The following is a 22,389-nucleotide window of genomic DNA, read 5'->3' as shown; positions in this document are numbered from 1 at the left end:
ATTTTAGAAGAATTCCCAGAGAAATGAAAACAACAGCCTTGAGCTCCTTGGGAGGCAGGATGAAATTGTGTAATAATAATAAGTAGCAGCATATAATGGCAATCATGCCTCAACTGCCAATTAGTTTCTGGGCCCAATTCAGCATGCAGGTTTTGACCTATAAAGCCTCTCCCCACATGAACCGACCTGGACCCTGCAGCCCTTCTTCATGTGCCTTCTCTGCGAGACGTCTGGAGGGCGGCAACATGAGAACGGACTTTTCTGTGGTGGCTCCCCTGGCGCTCTTGTTACAGCTCTTTAGGTACAGGGGTGCCAACTTAAATAAAATATTGTGGGGGCCCAAATAAGCCCCACCCCGTTTAATCGATCAATGGACAGTGCGCACACACCACTCGAACGGCAATGCCCATCAACCTATTGCCCAATATTTTATTGTGAGGGCCGAAACCCCCACAGCCCCTAGGAGTTGGCTTCTATGCTTAGGTATGTCTCTCAGGCAGGGGGCGGACTTTCAAATACCCTCAGTGCCCTATGTGAGGCCAAAGTTCGGTACCCCCTGCCTTCTGTTCTCTGTGTGTTCAGTATGTCAGTAGTTGAATTTGCTTTATGCCAGACTGTTTTACCTGATGTTTCAATGTGTTGTCTTTTTTCTTTTTTTGATATTTTCATTTAAAATATTAAGCAGTACAGAAATGAAATAATAACTGCAATGCCCTGTGGTGCCCCCCCCCCTGCCACCAGCTTGGTGCCCAGTGCAGGGTCAGATTTAGGTTTGATGAGGCCCTGAGCTACTGAAGGCAATGGGGCCCTTTATATGTCCAGCTGTCCTTTGTCAACAACCAATTGTCGCTGTTTTTTGTGTTGAATATATGCTATACAGAAACTTATGGACTTATTAGGTATCTAAAGCCATTTGCACTTAACAAAATATGTACATCACAGGAGCCTACACAACACAAAACACTATTACTGTATGTAGGTTTTATTTTATATCTTACATTTTGGAAATGTACATCCAGTTTTTTCCCCTTTAATTTTTTGGGGGGGAGGCCCAAGAGAGTGAGGCCCCTAAACTATAGCTTGTTTAGCTTATACAGAAATCCGGCACTGGAAGTGCAAGGTTAACCCGATGCTGTAAATTTGCCTCTGCCCCAGTCCTTTCCCCCTTAATAATTAATTAAACAATTTTTAGCCTTTAAAACTGGGAGTTTATTGTTTCTGTTTGTTACGATGTTGTGCTTTGTTTCCATTGTAAACCGCCCTGTGACTCTCGGAGGAAGGAAGGTACAGAAAATAATAATAATAATAATAATAATAATAATAATAATAATAATAATAATAATAATAATACTCTTGCATTGGACAAACGCTTGGATTTTGCTTCGGAATACTGCATAAACTCACGTGCACAAGAGCTTCCTTTGAGTGGCTCCAGCCAACCGAGGAAATATGTCATGTAACGAATATATATATATATATATTTTAAAGTGAGAAAGAGAAGCGAGTGAAACGAGAGAGGGTCCGGGAACAGAAGGCGGGGAAGGGGAAGGAGGGAGAGAAAGAAAGAAAGGGGGGAAGCAGAAGAGAGGAGGAAAGTGCGGGAGTGGAGGAGGGAGCTGCAGAGCGCGCACAAGGGGAGCGCAGCCGGGACCGGGCCGAGCGATGGGGTGGCGCGTGGCGGGCGCCGAGCGCGTGGCGGGAATCCCGCAGGCGGCGGCGCTGTGGCTGCTCTTGTTGGCCTGCGCCGGGGCGCCGCTGTTGGCGCTCGCGCAGCCGTCCAAGGTGTCTCGCGGCGTCGCCGTGCCCTTCGTCTTCGACCCGCGCGCCGTGTGCGCCGCCCCGCCTTGCCAGCACGGGGGCCTGTGCATCCGGAACGGCACCTGCTTCTGCTCCAGGGGCTACGAGGGCGAGCGCTGCCAGTATGGTTGGTATAACGGGTAGAAGAGCGGGTGGTGGGTGGCAATAAAAAGTGGTGGTGGTGGGTGGTGAGGAAGAAGCCCCCTTTCCGTGCAAGGCGTCGGTTGGGCTACCCTGGTGGTCTTTGCCTGGACCTGAGATGTATGTTTTCAGGAGGACCCCCCAACTACGTTCCTTTGACTATCAGTGCTAAATTTAAAATTGCTGTAACCCGCCCTGGGATCTTGCTGGAAAAATGCCTGTAATAAATGTAACCCTCGTCACTCTGGCGCAGGTTTGCAGCTAAGCTCTCCTGCCTCTCTGCACCACCAGCCTTTCTTCGGGGGCTGCCCATCCGAAGGGATGGAGGAGCGACCCTCTGGGTGGAGGCAGATCAGAGAGCCCTCTGAGGCGAGGTGGCAAGCTTCTTCACTGTCCCATTAGTTTTGGGAGTTTTACTTCGAAGTCAAACTGCAGTCCTCTGCCTGCACGTTTACCTGGGAGAAATGCATGGGTGTTGGTTATTCCAGATTATAAATACAGTACGCAGGAAAGGGGTTAGTGCACATTCAGAATCTAAGGTTTGCTGCCGGATACTAACGTTTACCTGGAAGCCCCGTCGATTTCTCACTGTCATACTCTCACAGACAAGAAGTCGAGTCGAGTCCAGGAAAGCTAGCACTACAGTAAAGCTGCAATCCTAAACACAGGAGTAAAGCATCATTGGGCACAAAGGGACCTTATTTTGAGTAGGATTGAGCACTACACTTCTGTTAATCTCGTAAAGATTCCTGCCACAAAGCTAATGTTTTGTGTCTGCTGTGAAAGTTAACTGCCTGGAGTTTGTCAGCATTGATTTCATTGGTGCCGCTTGTTCCCAAATAAGTGTTTGTGGGATTGCAGTCATGAGAACAAAGAGCATTTTGGCTTCAACAATAGATTCTTACTGAAAGCAAGATCTTGCTTGGCTGACAAGCCCTGCCTCAATTCTTATACTGTACTGAAGTGCTTTTACAGGAATCCTTTTGTGACTGTGGAGGAAGATGTAACCCAAGTACTGTACAGGTATTCATCTGGTGGGAATAATGTGCTTGGCTGTTCCGCTTGCAAGCCACCTATTTTCCAGCACTAGGTAAAATGTTTGAGCAGGGAATCTAAAAAAGAAGAAGAAATGCTAACCCTACTTTGTGTAATGTTTTTGTCCTCCTGAAAGTCCAAGATCCCAAAGTATAGCGGGGGGATATGGGGGTGGAGTGGGACGCGGGTGGCGCTGTGGTCTAAACCACAGAGCCTAGGGCTTGCCGATCAGAAGGTTGGTGGTTTGAATCCCCGCAACGGGGTGAGCTCCCATTGTTTGGTCCCTGCTCCTGCCAACCTAGCAGTTCAAAAGCACGTCAAAGTGCAAATAGATAAATAGGTACCGCTCCAGCAGGAAGGTAAATGGCGTTTCCGTACTCTGCTCTGGTTCGCCAGAAGCGGCTTAGTCATGCTGGCCACGTGACCCGGAAGCTGTCTGTGGACAAACACCGGCTCCCTCAGCCTATAGAGCAAGATGAGCGTGCAACCCCAGAGTTGTCCGTGACTGGACCTAACAGTCAGGGGTACCTTTACCTTTACCTTCATATGGGGGTGGAGCACATTTCAGGGACTTTCTGCAGTCCTTTCCTAAATATTCAGCTTTTCTTCTTGCTTAAAAGTAGGTCTCTAGCCCTTTTAGAAACTATTAGAGAAACAAGAACTCAGCGACAGTATGCTCTCCAGTTGATCCCTGCGCACCAAAGTTGTTACTGCCTTCTAGTGTTCTGACCAATGAGTGCAAAGGCATGTGGGGACAATTGACAAGTGCTGGGGCAGCTAGGGAATATTGCATGGGTTGTGAATGGAGAAACTTTTTGACAAACTTTGTGGACAAACATCCAGGAGCCACCTATCAGTGGTGAGTGGAGCCTGGTGCAAAAGTGGACGTGACCCTTATCCAGAGCTTTCCAAACCGACACCCTTTAGTGTGTCGGCTGCAGTGTGTAGGTGTGTCACACAAACACTCCCCAAGCTCCTCCGAGGGCTGGAAAGGGTTAGTTTAACCACTGGTTTGCTAGTAAAACCGAATTACTGTGTCGTGAAATGATTCAAAACTGAATTACTGTGTCACGAAATGATGCACACCCAAAAAGTGTGTCGCCAACTTGAAAAGTTTGGAAAGCTCTGCTCTTATCTTTGTACTGTAGGTTGTGTTCTAGCTGTGCAAATTCAGATGTTTCTACAGACACCCGCTACATCTCCATCTTCGTTCTGGCAGGCAAGAGGCATTGCCATCGTTCAAGGGAGGACACGTTCCAGCCAGGCAAAAGCAGTCCAGGACGTTGTGCCCCAGAGAGAGCTTTGAGGGCCAATAGAGAGACCTAGAGGACCCAGGCCTGAGGTTCCCCACCCCTGCACCAAGTCCTTATTTCTAACGTTTTTTAAAAATTGAATTAACATTTTATTAATTCATTTTATTTACTTTTATGGGGTGCCCAGTAACAAAAGTCCTCGGGGTGGTTTATGATGGGATGTTTGTATGCTCTGGCTGTACTATGGTGATTCCCTCCTGCTTTAGGCTTCCTCACCAAAAACCTCCAAGATTTCAGGATTCGGTCTGAGATATAGGTAAGTTGAGTAATAGCTGGAAGATAGTGAGGATATGGCGCTCTAAGCCTCAAGGCTAGAAGCAAGGAAGGTGAAGGGTTGCAAAGAAGATGAAGGGTAGGGTTGCCATATTTCAAACACTGAAAATCCAGACAGAAAAGCTGTTGAGCTTTTTTTGCCAGATTGCAAATGAAAAACGGCACTGCTGACATGGGCTGCCATACGTCTGGATTTTCCCTGACATTTTTACCAGTTTCCGCCCAGACACTGCTGCTGACTCCCAGACATATGGCAACCCCATGAAGAGGCCCAGTCTGTCCCTCAAAACTCAACAAGCTGTGGAGGCCATTTTGATATTTTGCCAAACATATCCTAAGGCCAATGCTTGTTTGTTAATTTGTTTTGACATTTACACTCCCATCTTTTATGATTTAACTCAAACTCATTGAAATTCAATTTGATTATGAATTAAATTTCAACGTAAAATTATAAATCACAACAAAGTTCGAGCAATGCTAATACTTAAACGAAACCTCAGGAAGAATGGCAGCACAAAATCAGCCATCAACAACTGACAGAAAACAACACCAGTGGCTTTAACTATAATATGCCTGCCAGAATACAGTCTTAGGAAGCTATTTAAAAGTGGACACATTTATTGATGCAGACAGTATAATGAAAGGAGATCATACCAATTAATCAGGTATAGTTGTGTCTAGTGCGGAAAGCTACTTACAAGGATTATCACAAGAGGGGGTCGAATATGAAGAATCTTTTATTTGCATAATTGAATTAGGAATAGTTCTTTGGAGAATCAAATGCATGTCACTCTCTGTTAGTGAAGTGAGTAGTTAGCATGCAGGTACACTGGGTATTAAGATGGGTGGGTCCCTGAAGACGGGAAGAAATGAAACCCTTCCAAGTATGCAATCGAATCTTGCTTTTTTTTAAAAAAAGAAAGCCCAACTTTTACTTTAAAACCCGGGTTACAGAGCTGCTACCAGCACCCTATATCCATGGATCTCAGTGTGGTTCACAACGTAAAATCACAATATAAAAAACAGAAAATAAATTATAAAATAGGGGGGAAATACATAATGTATATGTGTATATATATATATATATATATATATATATATATATATACATATTTATATGCCTAATATGTACATGCATTTCATAAATAATATACATTTAAAAGGCCATAAACTGTTTAATTAGCAGAAGGCCTGGGAGAAGAGGAATGTTTTTGTCTGGTGCCTGAAGATAGGTAACGAAGGTGCTAGGAGAGGCTCCCTGGGGAGAGCATTCCCCAAGTGTGGAGCCACTGCAGAAAAGGCCCGTTCTCGTGTTACCACCCTCTGGAGCCACCTTCATGGAGGAGGTACACAAAGAGTGGCCTCAGATGGTGATCACAGGGGCCAGGTCAGTTCATATGGGGAGAGGAAGTCCCTGAGGCACTGCAGTATTTTGTTGAACATTAGAACAAAAGTTTTAAAATACTAATAAATGCTTACTGCGACCTTTAAAAAATATTTCAAGGATTTAATAATAACTTTGAAAACAGGTGGGTAGCCGTGTTGGTCTGCCATAGTCAAAACAAAATCGAAAATTCTTTCTAGTAGCACCTTAGAGACCAACTGAGTTAGTTGCTGGTATGAGCTTTCGTGTGCATGGTATCTGAAGAAGTGTGCATGCACACGAAAGCTCATACCAGCAACTAACTCAGTTGGTCTCTAAGGTGCTACTAGAAAGAATTTTCGATTTTGTTTTAACTTTGAAAACACTACCAAATGGAGAAAAAAGAATGGTAGCAGTGGACTACTTATGGGCAATTCTTATTGCAATGCACCGAAATATTTTTTTCTCTGCACTTATTCATTCATGAACAATGATTTAAATAATTCTTGCTCACTTACTTTTTTTGAGAAGTGTTTCTTCTTGTGATAAGCTGTTAATATTTGCCATTCATTTTTTTTTGTTAAAGTGCACATCTTTTTATTATTTTAAAAAATTGCCATTTCCAACATTTAATTTGTGCGTTCAGAGACCAGAACCGTCATTACACATTATAGACTGCTGCCAGTAAATTCCTGGTGATCGCCTGAATCTCAATTTAATCCATAATGCAAGTCCAGAGGAAAACCTGAAAATGTTCTATTGAAAATTGTTTGCAGATAGCAAATACATCGAAATCGGGATTGGCTCATGAATGATTTATTAGCCGAGAACTAGCTAAACTTGTCAGATAATTTGTTTGCACAAAATCATTGAAGCAGCCATATGCCAAAATGTGCAATTTCCCAGTTATTTATTTGTCCGTCGTGCAGGCACATATTGTAGCTGCCACAAAGAATTCCCTTAGAATCCACAAGGAATACTGTCTTCTCAGCAGGTTTTCATTTTAAGCCCATATTTAGCATGGATGAAAACTTAAGAAAATGCTGTTTGCTGTAGGAAAACTATTCGTGAAGAAGCTGATTAATCACTGAGAAAGGCTGGTGAAAGGGGTGGGGTGCGGTGATGAGAAAAGTGGTTGTTTGAGGACATAATCAGTTTTAACTGTAGAAAGATTTGCAGTTGGGTTGTGCATTCCCACATGGCTTCCAACCATAAATCAAAAACTTAACTCAAGAGCTCAGATGAAGTTAGATGTGGGTTCACAGCTGCTACCAGAACTGTCCTGTATAACCAAGCAGTCTAAGGACCCAAGATATTCCCAATGGATTATTAGCATCAATAAAGCTTTAGAACCAACTACCTTGGAAGTTGAAGTTTCTGCAGCCAATCGGAAGCCGCAGAAGTCGCAATGGACGTTCGGGTTCCAAAGAACGTTTGCAAACCGGAACAATCACTTCCGGGTTTGCGGCGTTTGGGACCCAAAACATTCGACTTGCAAATTGTTTGAGATCCAAGGTACGACTGTAGTTCCTTTTAGATAGACCTGTTAATTGTTTATTGCCCATATCAGTGTAAGGGGTAACAATGAATGAATGAATGAATGAATGAATGAAATGTGCTTTTTGAAACGCAACTTTACATCTTAAATAAGAAGCCATTCATTATGCAAAATGGGCACTACCCAGAAAGAAGCATGCCAGAAAATAAATGATCAAATTATTAGTGTTACCGAAATGATAAACTCACTGATTCAGGCAGAATCAATCAGGTGTTCAAGACTAAAGGGGGGGGGGAGTTACCTTTATGCAGACTGAGCGCTTGCTTCTGTCAAATCTACCAGTACACCCAGCGCTAACTTCAAAGGAACTTCAAGACCTAACCCTGTCCCATCATCCTTTGACCAGTGAGATAGGAGTGATTCATTTATAATATTTCTGTAGCCATGTTGTACTGTTACAGTTGCACCAATGTTCATCTGGATTAGCTCTTAATCAGAGTTTAAAAGCAAAGCATTCCCCATTACTGTAGCTCCTCTCTTTTGCCTCTGGTTTAGCTATTGAGGAATAGCTAATCTATTGAAGAATAGCTATTGAAGAATAGCATGACCCTTCGCTTTGGAGATTGGATTTGGTTCAGGGTCGTCCTGTAACCAGTTCTTTTCATATAGCATTTGAGAGCTAATGAATATAATCAGTCGCGGTGGTTGTTATCAGATGACAAGCTTTGCTCCTATCACTGGATAGCAAACAGCATTTAACATGATAAGAAAGTTCAGTCTTCATTATAGCCATTTCACAAACCAGATTATATTTACCATTACTGAATGTACAGCATGCAGTCATATGAACTGCTGCCTGGTCTACTGGGCCCCAGGCAAATTAACTGGTAGGCTCCTTGAAGGAGAATGGTGCTTTTGAGTAGACTGTTCCCAACCCCAAAGCCCATAAATGTCTCATCTAACTTTCTTTGTCCCTTTCTTTTGGTTCATAGCAACTTGTTATCCGAAATGTAAAAATGGTGGGAAATGTCTCAGGCCTGGAAAATGCAGGTGTCAGCCTGGCTATGGAGGACGATACTGCCATAAAGGTAAGTTGAATTTAGACAGTTTTCAAATTGTAGCAAAGAGTGGGGGGGATAGTCTAAAACCGTTGCACTTGTAGTCCAAAACTTTTCGAGGGTACTAGGTTGGTCAGGACTGCAACACAGACATGGTATAATGTGTCTGGAACTCTTATATATTGAGATTAATATTTGATTACTATTTGCATTTCTGGATCTGTCATGCAGTCGCTCTGAGTGTTTCATCTTGAGGCAGAAAGTCAGGATAGCAACGTTTTCCATAAATAACAATAAGCGTGTATAATGTTATCGTAAACAAAGGAGCATGAAATTTCCACCTATATGCCTCAACTCCATTCTAGAATTGTTGCTTGGAAGAGGCAACATTTATGCAGTAAAACACCCTCGCTATAATGTTCTTCTTGGCTTGCTTTGTGTCTGTGCTGTTTCCTTCCAGTAAGCTGCGAGGGAGGGTGTCAAAACGGTGGCGAGTGCATCTCGGTCAACGGGCTGGTAAAGTGCCTTTGTGCTTCAGGCTGGACAGGATCAAGATGTCAAGAAGGTAAAAATCTTCACTTCGTTAATTATTGCATTTCAGTTCCACTCTTCTTTCAACTTGGAGTTTTCCCCATTTTATTGCTGAAACAATCAGTATAAATAGATTAGGCAGAGAGAGAGAGAGAGAGAGAGAGAGAGAGAGAGAGAGAGAGAGAGAGAGAAACAGATTTGTTCAGGGTTGCTCAGTAACTTTTATGGCTGAGTGGGGATCTGAATTCAGGTCTCCTGTTCCAAGCTGAACTTTTTCCACTACAGTACGCTAGTTATCTTATGCCTGACAGAGGAGAGGAGAGGAGATCTCAACTGGTGCTTGGATGCAGTTCATTAAAATATACCCAATGTTTTTTCAGGAGCAACTAGCTTTATATGATTCTGCACGGAGGGGTTCCTCCTACTCTTTCCCCCCAAAAACACCACTGTCTCTGACCGTAATAAATTATTATTATTTTTTTTATAAGATTTTATTATTTTCTATTCAAACAAAAGAAAAACATAGCATAAACAACAACAATAACAATACAAAAATGCAATACATAAACACAGCACAAAAACACAATCAAACAATTACAATAAAAAGAAACATATACAAACCTTTAAACTAACACTTATCCTCTTACTTTTCTTATTACTATCTTCTCTGTTTTGGGGGACTTCCCCCATTCCCTCCACTGTCTTCAGAATCATATATATCTTCTGGGTAGCTTTTATATCTTTTTCTATTCACATTTGCTCAATTTTTAATGCGCTTTGCTTTACTTAACCATATCTTAACTTAAACACCAAATCTTAACACATTTTCTAACAATTAAATCTTTCACACAAAAATATCTTACTAACACTTTTATCTAACATATACCTGCTAAAGCCGCTATTCTATTTAATTCTGCTCAAATATTCAATTTTACTGATTTAACTAGATAGTCTTTGAATTTCTTCCAATCCCGTGGCACCTTCTCCTCCCTCTGGTCCCGGATTCTGGCGGTCAGTTCTGCGAGTTCCATGTATTCCATCATCTTCATCTGCCATTCTTCCACCGTTGGTATCTCTTCGCCTTTCCATGTTCTTGCCAATAAAATTCTAGCTGCTGTTGTGGCATACATAAAAAACACTCTATCCTGACTGGGTATCTCATCATTAGTTATGCTCAGAAGGAATGCCTCTGGTTTCTTACAAAAGGTAACTTTCATTACCTTCTTGAGTTCATTATAAATCTTATCCCAGAAAGCATTTACCGCTGGGCACAACCACCACATATGAAAAAAGGTACCTTTCGCATGTTTACATTTCCAACATACATCTGACATTTTGGTATTCATCCTGGCCATCTTAACTGGAGTCAAATACCATCTGTAAACCATTTTCATTATATTTTCTCTTAAACTATGACAAGCAGTGAATTTAATACCTTTTTGCCACAATCCCTCCCAGTCATCCATCATAATATTATGTCCTATATCTTTCGCCCAATTTATCATTGACGATTTAACCAGTTCATCTTTCGTATGCCACTCTAGCAAAAGATTATACATTTTGGAAAGGTTCTTAAAGTTCGATTCTATCAGTTCTGTTTCCAGTTTTGATTTTTCTACTTGAAAACCAACTTTTTTGTCCATTTTAAATGTTTCATATACCTGATGATAGTGCAGCCAGTCGGGGACCTGGCTTTTCACTTGATCGTAACTTTTAAGTTTAAAAGAGTCCCCTTCCTGCTGCAATATGTCCATATATCTTAACCAGTTTGCAGACATGTTCGGTCTCTTATAGGCTTTGGCCTCCACTGGAGAGATCCATCTAGGGGTCTTTCTCTCTAACAAGTCTTTATATCTAGTCCAGACCTGGTACAGGGATTTTCTAACTATATGAGACTTAAAAGTTCTGTGGATCTTAACCTTGTCGTACCAAAGGTATGCATGCCAACCGAACATGTTATCATATCCTTCCAAGTCCAATACATCCACATTCTCTAGTTTAAACCAATCCTTTAGCCAGCAAAAGGCCGCTGCTTCAAAATAAAGTCTTAAGTCCGGCAGGGCAAAGCCTCCTCTCTCTTTAGAGTCTGTTAGAATCTTAAACTTAATTCTTGGCTTTTTGCCCTGCCATATAAACCTTGATAAGTCCTTTTGCCATTTCTTAAAACAGTCCAGTTTGTCCAAGATTGGTATGGCTTGGAATAAAAACAGCATCCTTGGTAGGACATTCATTTTTATCACGGCAATTCTTCCCATTAACGACAATTTCAATCTTGTCCATATCTCCATGTCTTTCTTTATTTCCATCCACAGTTTTTCGTAATTGTCCTTGTACAGGTTCAGATTCTTGGTTGTGAGATTGATACCTAGATATTTTACTGTTTTGACAAAATTGAGGCCCGTGCCTTCCTGTATTCTTTGAATTTGTTCTGCACTCAAATTTTTTCCTAAAACTTTGGTTTTCTGCTTATTTAATTTGAAACCAGCTACAAGTCCAAATTGTTCAATTAATTCCAAGGCTCTGGGAACACTGCTTTCCGGTTCCTGCAGGGATAACATCAGATCGTCTGCAAAGGCGCGTAGTTTGTATTCCTTCTCTCCCACACGAATTCCTTTTATCTGTTTGTCCTTTCGTATCATATTTAGAAGGACTTCCAGGACCGTAATAAAAAGTAAAGGGGAGATAGGGCACCCTTGTCTTGTTCCCTTTTCAACTTCAAACTCCTCCGATATCACACTGTTTACTATTACTTTAGCTCTTTGTTCTGTATAAATGGCCTTAATGCCATTCAGAAATTTTTCACCAACTCCCATCCTTTCCAGATTCTTTTTCATAAATGTCCAAGAAACTTTATCAAATGCTTTCTCTGCATCAACAAACAGTAGTGCCGCATCTGTATTTATGTTTCTCTCCAGTTTTTCTAAAATGTCCACAATAATTCTCGTGTTGTTACTAATTTGTCTTCCTGGCAAGAAACCTGCTTGATCTCTGTGTATATAATCTTTCAACACTCTTTTCAACCTTGTAGCCAATACATTTGCAAAGATTTTGTAATCCACGTTCAAAAGGGATATTGGACGATAATTTTTCATTTGAGTCTTATCAGTATCTAGTTTTGGAATCAGTGTGATAAAGGCTTCCTTCCACGTCTCTGGTGCCCTATCTCCTTCTAGTATTTTATTGCAAGTTTCTCTTAGCGGCTGCAATAGCCAGTCTTTCAGTGTCTTATAATATTTTGCTGTTAATCCGTCCGGTCCTGGAGCCTTCCCTAGTTGCATGTTGTTTATTGCATCTTCTATCTCCTGTGTCGATATTGGGTGGTTGAGAGTGACTAATTTTTCCTCTGGGACTTTTTGCAATCCATTCTTTTCCAGAAATCGGTCTATTTCTACTTCATCTATCTTCTCCTCCTTATACAGTTGCTTGTAGAATCTTTGAAAACACCATCTGATTTCCTCCGGTTTCTCCACATTTTTTCCATTTACTACCAAAGTGCTGATGACATTTGCCTTTTGTCTTTTCTTCAATTGCCAAGCTAGTAGTTTTCCACACTTATTAGCCGATTCGAATGTTCTTTGTTTCATCATTTTCACTTTCCATTCAATGTCCTGATTCATTATATTGGCATATTGGGATTGCAAGTATTTGATCTCTTTTTGAATTTTAACACATCTGGGATGTCCTCTTAATTCTTTTTCCTTTTCTTTGATTGATTTCAACAATCTCTCCATTTCTGCGTTTTGTTGTCTCTTCTTTTTTGCTTTTTCACTAATGAGAAATCCTCTCATTACAGCTTTACTTGCATCCCATGCAATTCTTTTCTCCACTTCGGAACTCCAATTTATCTGAAAATATTCTTTTATCTTTTTCTCCGCTCTTTCTACTAGCTTGGTGTCTCTCATCAAAGCGTCATCCATTCTCCATCTGAAAGAATCCTTGGAAATCATTTTTAAATTTAACTGTACCGGATTATGGTCTGAAAGAGTTTTGGGGCCGATTTCTGCCTTTTGTATTTTTGGAGCCAATTCATTCGAAATCCAAATATAATCTATCCTCGACCATGACTGCTGAGGTTCACTGAAATAAGTTGCCTCTGTATCTGTAGGGTTTTTTAATCTCCAAGAATCCACCAAGTTCAAATTATCAACCATTTCGAAAAAAGTCTTTGGGAGTTTCCCATCATTCGTTAGTTTGGTTCTTTGGGATCTGTCCATTAGTGTGGAAGCTGCACCATTAAAGTCTCCAAGGCAAATTAATTTGTAATCCAAGTAGTCCAACAGCAGATCATGTATTTTCTTATAAAAAATTGACTTTCCATCATTTGGTGCATAAAGTCCCAGAATCAAAAGTTTTTCGCCTTGTATATTGATTTCAATTGTGATGTATCTCCCTTCTTCATCTTTAAAGAGCTGTCTTGGGCTATATTTCTCCTTTGCATATATCACTACTCCTCTCTTCTTGACCTTGTCCGATGATATAAACTCTTGGCCTAATTTTTTGTTCTGTAATAATCTTCTATGACGTCGGGCTATGTGGGTTTCCTGTAAACATATTATATCCAAATTCTTCTTTTCTATGCTATAAAACACTCTGCGTCTCTTTGGTCTCTGATTCAATCCCCGGACATTCCATGTCATTAGCTTGAGCGCCATTTCCCTTTCTTTATTCTTCTCCTCCAGTTGCTTCTCCTTTCTTGTCCTTCTCTGAATCCTGGCTTGGGCCTGGTAAGCTTGGTAGTCCCGGCAGTGATGGAAATTCCGCTAGGAACTTGTAGAGTTGTGCTGGATCGAGTGGTGTACCTTTGAATTGTTCCAGATGCTTGTCCAAAAACTTTTGCTTCTCCGCCAAGGACCTTATTCTTATCTTTTTTCCTTCAAACGTAAATGCCAGGCCTTCTGGAAATTCCCAACTGAAGGGGATTTTCCTTTTTCTAAGCTCAGTCGCCAAGTCGTTGTAAGGAACTCTTTTGTCAAGGAAAAATCTGGGGATATCCTTATAAAAAATTACTTTGTTCTGCTCTACCACCAGGTTGTTTCTGTAATGCAAGTCCAGAAAGTAGTCCCTGTCGTGTCGATCGTGTAGCACAATCAAACAGTCACTGACTGTTTTATTGCTTTTCTTTCCTCTGGAACCTCTTGGACCAAATCTGAAGGCCTTCACTATGCGCGCTGAGACGTTAATTTCTTCTATCTCCCAAAATCCTGAAAATAACTTCACAATATACGCTTTTAGATCTTCCCCTTCCAATTCTGGAAGACCCCTTAGGCGGATGTTGCCCTCTCTCTGATGTAGTTGCAGAAATGCGAGAGACTCTTCAACAGTTCTCTGTCGTGTTCCAATATTCTCTATCTGCTCCAAATCTAAATTGTCCAATTTTTCCTCCACCTTTTTTATTTTTTCTTTGACCACTTTAATTTCCTCAGAGTCCTTTTTCAAGGTGGTCACCTCCTGCCCAATTCTATTAATTTCTTCTCTGTTCTTCCTTACGTTCTCCTCAATTTGCCCAATTGATTTTTCCAGGGTCTGCGTAGAATTTTTAATATCCGCTTTAATATCAGCTTGTAACTTTTCAATTGCTGAGTTCACTGCTGTATTTCCTGATGAAACTTGATCTTGTGTTTGCTTCAACCCTTCAGTGACGCTTTTCAGTCCTGCTGCAATTTCTGCCACGCTAACAACCAATTTCTCCATTTGCTCCTGTAGAGTTAGGGAAACAGAGCCTCTTTTTTGTGCAGAGCTAGAACCAGTTGTTTTTGATCTAGTGTCCATCTCCTGTGAGCTCTGCAATTGTAATCTCAAGGTCACTCCAGTTGCTGTGGTAACAATCTCAGACATTCACAGCAGAAGGCCAACAGTCCCAAAAGTAAACACCAGGTGGCCAGCAGCTCAGTTCTGAGAACAAAGAGACTGCTGAGCCAGGAGCCCACACCAGTCCCAAAGATCCAACTTTTAGGCAAAGAGTTTAAATTTTCCAAGATATAAATTCCTTAAAGCCAAGAAGGGTTTATTTTCATGTAGCCCAAGTCAGTAACAGTTTCTAACTTGCAGTGTTACCACCAAAGTCCATAGAGTAACTTGTATCTGGTTACAAAGAAGTCAAAATGTCTCCACTGGTAAACAGTCACTGAGACACCAACAAAGAAAAAATGGCAACAATGTATCACAGCCCGCTACTGACCCGGAATCCTAATCCAGAGGGTGAGGGGCATCTTCTTTTGCCATATCAACTGTTTTTAAATCTTTAAACATCCTTTAAACAACTTTTAATCCACTTTTAAAAAGTTTGGCAGAGTTCGCAAAACTTTCCCGTTAGTCGCGGCTTTGATCTTTTAGCGCTACCAAGCTCGCGCAAACAGTTCAAAGGGAACAGGCTTCCTTTTGCAATTTCCTCTGCAAGCAGTGCTCTTTAAACTTGTAAAATAATCCAATTCTTTAACTTACAGAGTTTCTTTGGAAGTTTCTGTATAGGAAGTGCCGGGTGCTCAGGTCTGGCGGGATCGCTGCTTTGATCCTCCGCAGGCAGTCGCTTCTTCAGTCCCGTGCTGGGGCTCCGCTCGCCTGACTTTCCCCCTTACGAGGGTCAATCAGGAGCGGAGACAGCACGTCTGGGACCCACGAAGCCGTCGGTCCACGGGACGCTCTTCCCGTGGCTTTAAGGGACCCGTGGCGCAGGCACGGAGATCCCTATCGCCTAGCGGAGGACGGAGCCTTCAGACTCCCGTCCGCCATTGACTCGGCACCTAACCGGAAGTCCGTAATAAATTATTTCTTTCTTCACCACTGTTAGACCTAACACAGCTTACCTTCTGTTCAAGAGGTACCGGTAATTGTTTCTGAGAATGATAGCTGAAGCAGCTGCTCAATCTGTCAGTTTCATGCAAATGTCATTTTTAATGATGCTAGTGTTTTGTTCTGGTTTGAAGGGGGGAAATATCCCATCAGCCTCACCCAGCATGGCGAATGGCCACAGGTGATGAGAGTTGTAGTTTGGCAACATCTGTAAGACCCCTGCTTTAAACATTCTCTAATGCTCTACAGTGGGGATGGGGAATCCCATCATCACCCCTTCAGATGTTGGTGGACTAGAGATCCCATCACCCTTGACCATTGGCTATGTTGGCTGGGGCTGATGGAAGTTGGACTCCAGCAACATCTCAATGACCATATGTTTCCCCCCACCCCCTGCCATCCCCAGCTCTACAGTATAATATTGAGAGACCGAGATAGATGACTTTGCTTTATTGTTCTTTCGTTGCAGCGGTTTGTCCTCAGGGATGTCGGAATGGAGCAACTTGCGTCGCTCCTGGAATCTGCAGCTGTGAAGCTGGCTGGGTCGGCGGGGCCTGTCATTTAGGTGAGTTACATATCTTTTTAGAGGAACTTGAATGAAACGCCTAAAAGCTGACATGATCGTCGTAACACCCGCAAGAGCTACAAAGTCTTTGCGGAGGCGTATTAACTGCACCCAGCTTCCCACCCTCCTCTCCTATCTCGTGAATGTACTATCCCCTCATCTAAATATGAATAGATTGATGCAGATAGGAAATAGTGCACAAATTATGTTTTTTTTTTTAATTGGGATATAGCTGACCTGAGCAGTACTGGTGTGTAGTTGGCAGTTCATTAATTGTATCTGCCTTCAGTCAGTGGCTTCTTCATGGCTGCCCCATGCAAAATTGACTGAAATGAATGAGACAGCAGCAATGTAAAGATAGATCGCTGGTTTGCATTGTTAAGCAAGCCCTACTGAAATTTATGGAAAGTGACTAGTAGTAGGAATGATGGTGATCATTATAGTAGTAGTAGTAGTAGTAGTAGTAGTAGTAGTAGTAAATTGTGTGCTTCATCTAATGCGGTCTGTTCTATAAACCAGCAATCTAATCTAACTTCAAATTTCATTGGGTAAATAGCCATTACCACTCAGATGCTGATATTGGTGAAAGTTAAGATGAAATAGACAAGACTAATGCTCCAGAAATGAGTTCCACAGTACAGCAACCTCTAGGCTTTCTTTTTTCAGTTCAGCAGGGCTTTAAAAAGAAGGGAAAGAGTCTTCCTCTTCCCTAAAGGCAGACAAAAATAGCCTGTCCATAGCTGCTGCAGGCTTGAAGTGGAAAGCATGCAATCCTCTTAATGCAGTGGTTTGCAAATGGTGGGTCAAAGCCCTTAAGAGGCAATGATAGATGTCAAGTGGGCGGGTCACTAAACTGAGTAGCGAGTGCCAAGCATGAAGCAATGCAAGTGGATAAGAGAGTATCTTAAAAGCAGCTTCTGGGATCCTTCAGCTAAAGGATATAAGTGACTGTCGAGTATGTCTGTGCCTGGAGCTGCATTTGTCTGGGTCAGTGGCTGCAATCTAGTAGTGCATTCCGGTTGAAGGCAAGGTTGGATGGATTGGGTACAGAGGCTTCCAGGCAGGACCTTTCTTTAGGCAGAAAGTCAGCTGAATTGAATTGTGCTGCCATCTCTTTGCTTGAGACTTAACATGACAGCTACTCTTACAACAAATGACTGAGACTAACTATATAGGAGTGACTGTGAGGACCACAAACCTCTTGTGTTTACTGTACCTCTTAATTCTCAAATACACCATTAAGTTCCATTGGGGCATCATTCTCTTTCAGTACTTGCATGACCATGCGCGCTTTCAGAACTGCCAGTGGCAACTTCTTTCTTTTCTTGCTTCTAAGATGGGGGGTGGGTGGGTGGGCTGCTTTTGAGACATGGCCCTTGAACTGAGTTCCCTGTGAAGTAGTGATTAGCTACCAGTACTTCCCTTTTGAGTCTCTGGATTAATTTTATAGGTTAATCCTCTTGAAATGAATAATCATTGCAATAGCAGTATGTTGAAGTAACAGGCATAGAAATATAGAACAGCACAGAAGCATGCAAAACAGTAGGTATTGCTAGAATGGATCTGCAATTTTATTCTGGTTGCTTTTATTAGGAACCCACACAAATCACCATCACTGGCTAAATAACTTGTAATTTGCTTCTCTCACCTGCAACAGTGCGGACCTGGAAACTGCTTTAAAGGCCAAGAACACCCACGAGGGTTATTTATTTTTCTATTCATTTTATGAGTCGCTTCTCAACAAGTTGTCTCCAAAGCATCTTGCAATATTGAAAAAGTTTGAAACAATAATGAGTGATAAAACCATAACCAACAGTAATGCAAACAACACACAGAAGTGAAAATTAACAAGGGAGCAGTCAATGAAAATGCAGATCCAGTAGAAGGCAGAAAACAATTTAGCTTTGGTAAAAAGAAAAAAGTCAACACAGTGTGTAAATGATGATAATGTTTAGCTTTACAGACCTGTCTAGGGAGTTTGTTCAAAAGATAAGGTGTCACCACTGAAAAGGCCCTCTTTTTTATTGCCATCCAGCTAATCTCTGAAGATTAGGAGCAATTGAAGAAGGGTCTCAGAAGATTTCAAGGGTCAGGCAGTTTCAGTAGAGAGAAGGTGGTCCCTTATGTATTCTGATCCAAAGCAGTTGAGGGCTTTAAAGGTCATAATCAGCAGTTGAATTGTGCTTGAAAACAGACCGATGGCCAAAGGAGATCTCATCTGTGCTCTGAACTAGTTGACATTTCTGAACCGTCTTTAAAGACAAACCATACACAGCACATGACCTCACCCAGAAGATTCATGTATATTTGTAGATAAATACTGTGGGGGACAAACCAGAAAGCTGAGGAACACTAGCACAAGTGCCATGGTGCTGAGCAGGGGCGTCGCTAGGGGAGTGCGGTGGGGGCGGCACGCCCCCGGGCGACAGGGCTGACAAGAGGCGGGTGGGGGTGACAAGTGGCGTGTGGGGGTGACAAGCGCCGGCCCCTCCCACCGCTCCCCACGCAACGCCGGTCACCCTGGGAGCAGCAGCGCTGCATGGACGGGGTGCTCCCTCGGCCATGCACTGCTGCTCCCGGGGCGACTGAGCGAGCGGCGGCGTGTGGGGGTGACAAGCGACGGCCCCTCCTGCCACTCCCCATGCTGCCGGTCACCTCGGGAGCAGCAGCGCTGCACGGACGGGGTGCTCCCTCGGCCGTGCGCTGTTGCTCCTGGGGCGACGAAGCGAGCGGCGGCGCGTGGGGGTGACAAGCAGCAGCCCCTCCCGCCATTCCCAAGCACTGCCGCTCCCTCCGTCACCCAAGGAGCAACAGCGCACGGCCAAGCGAGCGCCCCGTCCGTGCAGCGCTGCTGCTCCCGAGGTGACCGGCAGCGTGGGGAGTGGCAGGAGGGGCCGTCGCTTGTCACCCCCACACGCCGCCGCTCGCTCAGTCGCCCCGGGAGCAACAGTGCACGGCCGAGGAAGCACCCCGTCCGTGCAGCGCTGCCGCTCCCTCCGTCACCCTGGGAGCGGCAGTGCACGGACCGCCGCTTCCACAGCCTCCTTTTGAGCCGCAGAGCTTAAAAGCGGGCTCTTCGGCTTAAAAGAGGGCTGCAGAAGCGGCGGCGGCACTCCCGGAAACGCCCTGGGGGCGGGGCGTCATGACGTCACAATGTGATGTCACGACGCCCCGCCCCCAGGGCGTTTCCTTTGCCGCCCCGGGTACCGCGGAGCCTTACTCCGCCACTGGTGCTGAGCAGTTGCCTCCAGCATTGCCACCAGAGGCCTGCAAGCAAGATAAGACTGGAACCATAAGGAACATGGACAAAATTCTTGGAACTTTTATTTTATTTTAATTTTTGGTAATTTAAAATCTATAAAACTGGCAAAGACAAAAAGGCACAAGCTCTTTAAATTTGACTTCATGAAAACTGCAGCTATGGGCACCCTTTAGCAACAACAGCTGCAAGTTCCAAATGTATTGTAACAAGAAGCTATGAAATGTTCCCTCATCTACTGGTTTAGCAAGTGCCAAACCTCTTTGCACTTTGGGGATGGGCTGCAGCCCAGTGACCAGAACTTCTGCCTTGTATGCAGAAGGTCCCCAAGCTTATTTCTTGGCGTCTCCAGGTAAGGCTGGGAAGGTCCCCTTTCCGAAACCATTGCTAATCAGTGAAGACATTGCAAAGCTAGATGGACCCATGCTCTGACTTCGGATAAGGCAGCTTCCTATCTATTGCATGTGCACCTCAAGGTGCCAATTACTCACAGTGTCCTCCTGGAAGGGAAAGACTTATGAGCACCAATCAGTTAGCACAAAATATGTCAGACGTCAGGGAATCCAACCCCCCCACAGTAGACTGCCAGGAATATATAGACAAAGAAGGCTCTTACCAAGGTCTTATATTCAATATTCACAGAGAGAGGCTTAGAAATGCAGCCTCTTGGAGTAATGGCGTTGCTCCGAGTCATCTTCACTCCCCCTTCTCTCCTCAATCATCAACAGCACCACCCAGCTTACGGTGGCCACTTAGGGCCATTTGTCTCCGAGCCCTTTGCTCTCCTACTTTCACTGCTCGCTGGGTTCTGGGAGAACAGGGGGTCTGGAATGCTTTCTATCAATAACATGTTAGCCAGCTGCTCCGGCTCTGCCTCCCCCTCTTCTTCTCCCATTACTTCCCAACTTTGCCCCTCATCTGCCTCTGAGCTGTGACCTCCTTCAAACCCCTGTTGTAAATCTAAACTTTCTTCCCCTTCTCTGTAAGGTTCAGGCTGGGGAGGCGGTTTCCACCATTCCTCCTCTGTCCAGTCCCTGACAACAGATCGCCCTGCTCAGGCCTAAACTTTGTACTTGCGTGGAATTGTCATAGTCCTGCCAAGCCATGTTTCCCTTTCTAACCAGTTTGTAAACTCATGGGCAGGCAAGCAAGCAGGGTGGGTGGGATTTAAACAAGCCGTAGGTTTTAAAATCACAAGACACTTGCCCATTTAAATTATTTTTAAATCAGTCCAGGGGTTGAGGGGTAAAAATATGTGAGATTTTGGTTAAAAAAAACCCCATAAAGTTAAATAAAGGAATATCTTTGGGAATTAACTTTAGGCTAAGGGGTTAAAATGTATGGATAGAAAGAATGTATGAATTTAGAGGTAAGAAATAAGATATAACATGAAAATTGCTACAAATGTATTAAAATGGACACAATGAGGAGGGAAACGGGGAAGTCTAGACAACAATGTATTTTAAATTATGAAGGTGAGACTGTTTAATATGGTTGTTAAATTTATAAAACTGATTAAAATATTAAATAAAAAATTATTTTTAAATCACAACAATAGTTTCTCCCAAGTATAGGATTTAACAAAATTTTGACATTATAAGGATGTCAGGCACGGATATTGTAGTTGTGCTGTATTTTACTGATATTTTCTTCTTAGGAATAATTGTGACAATTCAATAAAACGCTATGTATCAAATGTGGCTAATGAGATGAAATCTGTGCTGTGTAACTGATGTGAGTTTTGGATTCCCCCCCCCCCCGCCAGCATTGTGCAGGTTGCCATGTCACCATGGAGGCAAATGCATCGCTCCAGATGTGTGCAGATGTCGTTCACCATACTCTGGTATGCAGTGTACAAAGAAAATGAAGCAATGAAACAGCCTACTCTGAAGACGAGCTCCTTTTATTTTAATGAATAAACATTGGGAGAAAGGAGAAATTTTGCATTATGCTAGTCGGTCCATACATAGGATTTTAAAGTCTTGATTATATATTAAATGAAAGCTCTCCTATACTGAAGGGCGTTCATTTTTTTAAAGTATAACAATATCAAAGCAGTTGAATGTGTATCAAAATATATGAGTGGGGAGAATTTGGAAGCACGTGGATACCTGATATTTCATTTTAGCACATGTAACATTGAATATTTTTTACTGAATAAAGCATTCCCCCCTACCAAAAAACAAAACAAAGCCCTTTTCTTGCTGTTTCCTTCACTTCCACAAATAGAATTTGTTTTCCCATGTAATGAATATAATCTTGGTTTTTAAAGCTCTTTGATCTAGCATGAGAAATTGCTGGGCAGAAGCAAAGAATCAAATGTGGATCTTGCTGGATCATACGATTTTATAGACATTGCTTTCCTCTTATAGTGAACTCAATGAGTATGAGGATAGCCACGGCGGGGACACATGAGAAAAAAACAGGGACGTATCAGAATGGAGTTTTTTTTCGGGGGGGGGGGAGGACTCCAGTGGTGTAGTGGTTAAGAGCAGTAGACTCGTAATCTGGGGAACCGGGTTCGCATCCCCGCTCCTCCACATGCAGCTGCTGGGTGACCTTGGGCCAGTCACACTTCTCTGAAGTCTCTCAGCCCCACTCACTCGCAGAGTGTTTGTTGTGGGGGAGGAAGGAAAAGGAGAATGTTAGCTGCTTTGAGACTCCTTCGGGTAGTGATAAAGCGGGATATCAAATCCAAACTCTTCATGTTCTTCTTCTCCTCCAAGGTTTGCAGAAGTACAGTTTTTAAAATCTTAAGGGAATCGTG

At 43.0% G+C, this 22,389-nt stretch overlaps 1 protein-coding gene across 1 annotated transcript; it reads left to right on the top strand.

Annotated features, from left to right (window-relative positions):
- Positions 1-1,662: 1,662 nt before the first annotated feature.
- Positions 1,663-21,636, top strand: LOC117055973 (von Willebrand factor D and EGF domain-containing protein-like). The gene is made up of 5 exons (XM_033165944.1): positions 1,663-1,924; positions 8,413-8,508; positions 8,939-9,043; positions 16,268-16,363; positions 21,388-21,636. The coding sequence occupies exons 1-5, from the start codon at positions 1,663-1,665 to the stop codon at positions 21,495-21,497; spliced, it is 669 nt and encodes a 222-aa protein (XP_033021835.1). The 3' UTR covers positions 21,498-21,636.
- Positions 21,637-22,389: the final 753 nt, after the last annotated feature.

This window comes from Lacerta agilis, chromosome 12, assembly GCF_009819535.1.
Source record: "Lacerta agilis isolate rLacAgi1 chromosome 12, rLacAgi1.pri, whole genome shotgun sequence".
NCBI classification, from domain to species: Eukaryota; Metazoa; Chordata; class Lepidosauria; order Squamata; family Lacertidae; genus Lacerta; species Lacerta agilis.
This window is presented reverse-complemented; position numbering and strand designations above follow the sequence as displayed.

Bases quoted from the DNA above. Each gene is read 5' to 3' on its own strand.
- LOC117055973 (XM_033165944.1), top strand. From the start codon at position 1,663: ATGGGGTGGCGCGTGGCGGGCGCCGAGCGCGTGGCGGGAATCCCGCAG. The intron at 1,925-8,412 runs GTTGGTATAACG...TTTGGTTCATAG, and splicing joins GGGCGAGCGCTGCCAGTATG to CAACTTGTTATCCGAAATGT. The intron at 9,044-16,267 runs GTAAAAATCTTC...CTTTCGTTGCAG, and splicing joins AGGATCAAGATGTCAAGAAG to CGGTTTGTCCTCAGGGATGT.